At 55.7% G+C, this 6,777-nt stretch overlaps 1 protein-coding gene across 1 annotated transcript; it reads right to left on the bottom strand.

The window, feature by feature from the left end:
• Positions 1-343: 343 nt before the first annotated feature.
• Positions 344-3,904, bottom strand: ZFP36L1 (ZFP36 like 1 zinc finger CCCH-type). Its single transcript, XM_005520366.3, has 2 exons — positions 3,706-3,904; positions 344-2,863 (listed from the first exon to the last, which is right to left on the bottom strand). The coding sequence occupies exons 1-2, from the start codon at positions 3,760-3,762 to the stop codon at positions 1,913-1,915; spliced, it is 1,008 nt and encodes a 335-aa protein (XP_005520423.1). The 5' UTR covers positions 3,763-3,904; the 3' UTR covers positions 344-1,912.
• Between the last annotated feature and the right edge of the window lie 2,873 nt (positions 3,905-6,777).

Below are 6,777 nucleotides of genomic sequence, written 5' to 3'. Positions count from 1 at the left end.
GGGGAAGGAGCTCTGCAGGAACACACAAGGGACACAAGCAACAAAAGCCAATCCCAGGTTTAAGCCATGCTCACCAGAAGGAACTTGTCAGGAACAGAAAGCGCTCCATAAGAGACAGAGAAGGTTAAAGGCCACCGAGGTAGGTCACATCAGGTATTTGCTGCCACTGATCTGCTCCCAAGCACTTGCAGGGCTGACCCACTGCCTCGGTGAGGAACGATGGAGGGATGCCTGGGCACACCGTGGACACGTCAAGGGTCAAGAGAAGGGAAGCATCTACATTTGTTGGGTTGTCTAAAACCAGACCCTCAATTTTTGCAAGTAAAACCAGCTCCACTGTCAGTTTCTTGAAAAAACTTGGGGTTTATTGATTTAAACTGCAAACAGTCATTACAAAAGAGATTCTCTTTTAAATAAACTCACACAAAGAGGAAGAAAAAGCAGTGTAGCGAACAGTAACAGGGGGAAAAAAAATTACATTCATTATTCTCTTTGTGCCAGTCCCATTCACCTTGGCAAGGAAAACTCCAAACTTGGAATACAGAAATGCAAAGACAAACTGTATTTGGAATGTCTTCAGATAGGCACTTTGAGCCCAAGGCTTTTCTCCTTGAAGAATCTATACAATTAGAGGAAGAAAAAGGTCTTCCTTCCACGTTGTCTTGCAACAGAGCTCAGGTATGTACATTCTAAAGCCCAGGTAGGCAAGACCCGGGAGAGGGGAAGAGAAGGAGAAGAGAAAAGGCAAAGATGCACAACAACTCCATTTGCAGTCCAACACAAAAAAAGGGGGAGGGAGTTCTAAAATAAATAATCCAAACACAGTTTTTGCATTTTTTTAAATTAATTTTTCATTTTTTAAAATAAAATAACCAAAAAAAGTGTAAAGTTACAAAAAATGTCATTGTAGTATAATATATTAAACTGTGGGGAAAAAAGGAAAAAAAGACACTTCACAATCTTAAGATTAATATGGAAGATCATAATTTAAACATAAAAGAATATATTCTATGGATTCATCATCCCGATAAATATGAACAAAATTAAAAAGCAAAGGTTTCGGCAATAAATACGTTTTGATAAGTTAAATAAGCTTTTTATATTGTTGTGCAGTGACAAGCAAAATTTGCTCTCCAATTTCTGAAAAGTTATACAAAATTAAAAACCCAGAAAAAAAATAATAAAAAGCTTGGCGTGAGTGCTCTAAGATAGGTCTAAAGTACTCTAGAGCAAAACCATTAAAGCTATGTCTACTGGAACTTTGTTTACACGGACTTGTGTGTGTGGAATGACTTCTGTTGGCCCCACCCCTCTATTTCTTTATTTGTTTTAAGATGTCACATGTATACATGGGGAACTTTTAGCACCAAAATCAAGTCTCTCGTAGTCCATCTGTTTTTTGCTTTTGTTTTCTTCCTCCCAGTCGCAGTCCCACTCATGTTACAATCTTTGTCCGTTCTCAGCTTTTCTTCCCACAGACCTGAGCGGATCCAGGCAAGATTTAGTCTTTAAGGGGAGGGGAGAAAGAGGACTGGATGTTAACGCTTGCCCACATGCCTGCAGCCTAGCAGAAACTGGCCAGATGGGAAGGGACTGGGAGAGGGCGATGCAGTACGTGGCCAGTGGAGGGAGCCGGATTCGGACATTTCCTGCACGTCTGGAAGTGCACAGAGCTGCTGGTGCCCTCTGCAGCTGGAGAGGTAATACAGTCACAGTGAAAAGTGTTAAAAGGCACTAATTTTGTAAACGTTATTGCTTCTCATCGTAATTTTGGCACTTAAGGTTTAAGCCAGTGGGTATCAGGCAGGCAGGTGGACATGTTAACATCCAGCTCAGACTACTGGGGACAAGGTGGGGGGAGTTCAGCTTAACATTGTAATAGAGGTGGGGAGGGGCAAGAGGAAACCCCAGATTAGTCGTCAGAGATGGAGAGTCTGCTGAAGATGGGAAGACGTCTTGAGGTGTCCAGGATAGGGGAATCTGAGCCGCTGTGGCTGCTGCTGGAGCTGCTCAGATAGCCCTCCTGGTCAGAGAGGGAGTCCTGAGGACTGGGTGGCGAGTCAAACATGTTGGGGGACTCGGACATGGGCCTGAACAAGAAGGTGGTGGGGGAGCTCCCACTGGGCACCTGCACCCCCATGCTGGGGGCAAAGAGACTGACCAGCTCCTGGCTGGAGAAGGTGAAAGGGTTGCTGGCGCAGTCAGGCAAGGTGGGGGAGCCCAGCAGGTCGTCGGCACTCAGCATGGGCGGCGGTGTGATGGAAGTGGGGCTGTCCAGCAGCCCGCTGGCAGCAGTGCTGGGGAAGCCGGCAAAGCTGAAGCTGTGCTGCAGGCGGGGTCTGTCGGTGACGGCGGGCTCCCGGCTCCCCGCCACGGCGCGGCGCTCCTCCGCGTTGTGGATGAAGTGGCAGCGCGGCCCATAGGGGCAGAAACCGATGGTGTGGAAAGTGCGGCACAGCTCCGTCTTGTACTTGGGGTGGCGGGTGAGGCTCCGCAGCTCGTGGATGCCGTGGGCGAACTGGCACTTGTCACCGTACTTGCAGGCGCCGTTCTCCTCGAAGGGGCGGCACAGCTCCGTCTTGTAGCGGCTGGAGTTGACCTGTCCCCCGGGCTGCTTTTGCTGCAGTAGGCGCTCGCCACCCTCGGAGAAGGAGCGGTCCCGGAAGCGGCTTTCCCGGGGGCCCAGCATGGGAGCCGGCTCCCCTTTCAGGCTGCTGAGGAGCTGGTTCTGGTGAAACTTGGAGTTGGGCAGGGTGACAGAGTGCCTCCTAGGGAAACCCCCGCCAGCCGGGGTGCCCACCGCCTTCCTGTCCAGCAGGCACCCGCTGACACCCGAGGGGCTGTAATTCAACATCTTGTTGCTCTGCGGGGACAAAGCAAGGGCCGGTCAACGTCACTGCTACTGCCACCACCTCCTCCGACATCCCCGCGCAGCCCCCGAGAGCGCGGCGCTCCCCCGCCTCTCACTGCCGCGGCCCGCGGAGCGGATCGCCCTGTCCCGACAGCCCCCCCAGCTCCGTCCCTCCGCAGCCACATCTGCCGCAGCCCCCCTCCGCCGCCCCCGGCGCGGGCCCCCTGCCGCGCCCCTCCCCGTCCTTGGCGCGGAGCGGTCCCGGAGCGGGCCGAGCGCCCGGCGCGGGGGGGCGCCCGTAAACCCCGCGCGGCGGGAGCGCTTCCCGGGGAGCGCCCCCGGGGCCGACGGCGCGCGGGAAGGGCAGCGCGCGGCGCGGCGCCCGCCCAACCGCTCCCGCAGCGCCGCCGGCGAGGGGCGGCCGAGCCCCGCGGGGACCGAGCCCGCCCGTCCGCCCGCTCTTCCACCCGCCCGGCCCCGCGGCAGCGCCGCCGCCCGCCGTGCCGCGCCCGGGCGTGTTGTAGCGCGGCGGCCCCGGGGGCACGGGAAGGATCCGGCCCCCCCGCTCGGCGCCGCGGCTGAGCCCGCTGGGAGCGCGGGCGGCTCCCCTACCCTTCATCCTCCGGAGCGGCTGAGGCGGGAAACGCGGGCGGGAGAGACCCCGGCGTCCCGAAACGGGGTGGCCGAGCTCGGTCCCCGCCCTGCGCCCTCCGGCCCTAGCGCCCAACTTGCTCACGACCAGAAAACGAAGCGGGGGGGCGGGGGGGGGGGGCGGGGAGGGATACCCGAACACGAACCCTAAGGAAACCGAAAAGCCCCGAAGTTGGCGGCGGAACCCCCGCCGGCGCCCTTACCTTGCATAAAACTTCGCTCAAGTCGAAGATGGTGGGCGACACCAGGGCTGTGGACATCTTCGGCGAGCGAGGGGGGAAGCGAGTGGGGCAGCGGCACTCGGACACGAGGAGTCACGGCGTGGGTAAGGCACAGCCTCCAGCGCCCCTGCTCGCAGCCTCCCCCCGCCGCCGATGCCGCCACTAGCCCGCCCGGCCGCCGCGCCCGCTCGCCGCTTCCAGGGGGTTCGGGGAAAGCTCAACTTATAAAGTTTGTGACTTACCCCGGGAGGAGGAGCCGGCGGCGGGAAAGGGGAGGAGGAGGAGGGCAGGGTGATTGACACCGCGACTGAATCACCCGGGCGGGCAGGCCCAAAAAAACTTTGGGGAGGAAGGAGGTGGGGAGGGACAAGGGGAAAGGGGGGAGGGGGAAAGGAACGCGAAGCGGCCGGCGGGCGGGTGGGAGGCTGTGCCGGGCCCGCCCTGCCCCGCGCCGCGCTGCGCCGGAGGGGCCGGTTGTGCGGCCGTACCGAGTGACTCCGCGCGCCTGTGCGCGCGTGGCCGTTTGCGCTCTCCGCGCGCGCGTGCCCGCTTGTCCGCGTCCGTCCACGTTGTGCGCGTGTGTCCGCGAGCGCGCGCGCGCGCGTTTCACTCGGCACGCGCCCGCACGTGAACTCCCCTCCGCCTGCGCGCGCGGCCGTCCCGCTGCGCTCCGCGCGGGGGGGCGCGGCGGCCGCGCGCCCAACGGCCGCGCTGGGCGGCGGCTCCGCGGCTCGCGGACTTTTTCCCGCGGAAACCCAGCGGGGTCTGCCCGCTTGGATTTAAACTGATCGCAGCCGTGCTCGGCCGCGGCTGTGCGCCCTGCAGGGCTTTGTGCCGATCGCCCCCGCCGGACCCCTCCCCTCCCTCGGAGCCTTATTCCTTTCAAACTTTTACTGAAACCTGGCAGGCTCTGCAAGGGGAAATAGCTCACATCCCCAGTAATTTAAGTTGTTAAAATGCGTGTCTGCCCTTTTTAAAAGGGTGTTTGATAAATCCTGCCTTTTTTCCCAGTCCCCAGGAGTCAACACTGTAAAACCGAAAAAAAAAATAATAATAATAAAAAAAAAAGGTCTCTAAGCAAGCAAGTAATCTGTTCCAGGTTTTAGTAAGCAAAGTATGATTCAATGATTCATACTGATACCGCTGTGGCAGAGACGAGGGGGGACGATGGTGACAGTTTCTGTATAAAATTAAAAATTACCCAACTGCTGAAGGCTTGTGAATACCAGGGCGCCTCAGCGCTCAGTCCCTGCCCAGTTGTCCCCCTCAGCCCCAGCAGAGCCGACGCTCTCTCCTGCTGTAACTTCAGTGGGTGTTTCAGCCGAGGCTGAGCAATGGCATCTGGGCCCTCTTCCCCGCGCAGGCGGGCGAGGGGGGCCCTGCCCCGGCACTGCAGGCTGTTCCTCCTACCCTGCACTCCGGCTTGGCTGGGAGAACAGAAACCCCTGCCTGGTCGGGCTGCAGAGCGCTGACCCGAGCGGCCATCGCACCGACAACTTCAAACAAATGATCCACTTCCTCCTCTGTTTGCTTTGGAGTCGCGGCATCTGGACTTTGCGCTGGCGGCTGATCTTTTTCCCCTCCTTTGGTCTTCAAGAACAACCAAAATAACCAACCGAGAGAAATGCCCACAGGCTCGGGCTATTCCAGATTTATTTTTTTTTATGATCATTATTATTATTATTTACTTAAGGAGAGCAATCAGGTTCCTCGAATTTCCTTCTCTTTATAGTTTCTTTTTTTCTTTCCCCCCTCGCCTTGGCCAGAAGTGAGGAGTAGACAGGGGAGCGAACAGCCTATTATTTTCTGCAGTTGTTTACTCGTTCTGTAGATGGTGCTTGTTCCCAGGGCTCTGAGCCTCTCTATAATTAAATCCATTTTAATTGTTAGTTAGAAACGTCATTTCGGGGACTTTCCAAGAGTTACCGAGAAAGCCAGCCGAGATAACTATTTCACTACCGAGTCGCTCCTTGCCTGATTTTTGCCCGGTTCCTCCTGTCGTCCAGCCACGGCATGGGGCTGATCTGGGAGTGGGATTGCAGCAAGGCCAGGGCCGGCAGCCCCTCCGCCAGCACAGCCCTCTGCCCCTGCTGCTTCAGTGTGTTATTCACTTGCTCCGTGTGCATTTGTTTTGGAAACTTGGGGTTTAAGGCGGCACATTTCCGCGGATCAAGTGGCAAAGGCTGAAGCTGAGAAGGAATTTTTTTCCAGTGATTTAGCTTGGCAAACCCTGACTCCATGGTGGTCTGCCTTGCATTGCCTGCGCACATGCTCAGCTCAGGAATTTAGCTGCTCACCCCACCTCGTGGCTAAAAGTCAGAGCCCTCCGGGCCAGAGTGGGAATTTGTGTGGGCATGAATTCACACCGAGCAGAGGAATGAAAAAATTGGAGGCTTACACCACCCGCCAGAGCCGTGCCAGAACTTTGATAGATGCAAATGAACAAAGATAGGTAAATGAATAAATGAAAGTCAATTATTAAAGAAGATTACTGAAAAAGTGAATGCCATGCCAATGCCATGCTCACTAGCCTTCTTGGGTGAGTCAGTCCATCCAGGCCCAGCACATTCCAGTTGGGATACTACAGCTGGGCCTTGGAAGCAGGAATCCATGTCCAGAACCTCCCAAGACCTTCTCAAACTTGTCCTCAGTACAGGAGCCACTTTTGGAGCCCTCTCCTTCCCTGGTTCAAATGCAAGCAGATGCTAAAGTTGTCACAAAATACAGAGAGATAAGATTCTGCATTAGACCTGTGCACACATTTAGCAGAGGAATTAAGAACTCTTTTCCTGCATGAGAGCTGAAACAGGCCAGAGTGGCCAGACGGTGGGAAAGAAGGGGGCAGTGAATGAAATGATAAAGGCAGGAGGTTTTTAAATGATTACTTTTTCCAATTACATGTGTGTGTAAAACTGTGGGCTCGTTGGCACATGATGCTGTAAAGGTCAAAAGTATAAACTGGGTCAAAAAAGCAGTTCGACAAATTTATGGAGGAAAAGTCCCTGGAGGTTTACTAAAGGCAAAGGCAGACCTCTGCAACATGTTGCTGGACAA

This window comes from Pseudopodoces humilis, chromosome 7, assembly GCF_049639895.1.
Source record: "Pseudopodoces humilis isolate 2021_Gansu_Grassland_sample_001 chromosome 7, ASM4963989v1, whole genome shotgun sequence".
In the NCBI taxonomy this organism is placed as follows: domain Eukaryota; kingdom Metazoa; phylum Chordata; class Aves; order Passeriformes; family Paridae; genus Pseudopodoces; species Pseudopodoces humilis.
The sequence above is the reverse complement of the archived record's forward strand: the minus strand, read 5'-3'. Positions and strand labels throughout refer to the sequence as shown.

What these genes read in the sequence shown, in the direction of transcription:
- ZFP36L1 (XM_005520366.3), bottom strand. Translation starts at nt 3,762, where the DNA reads ATGTCCACAGCCCTGGTGTCGCCCACCATCTTCGACTTGAGCGAAGTT. An exon ending in TGAGCGAAGTTTTATGCAAG is followed by an intron (nt 2,864 to 3,705) that starts GTAAGGGCGCCG and finishes TTGTCCCCGCAG; the next exon opens with AGCAACAAGATGTTGAATTA.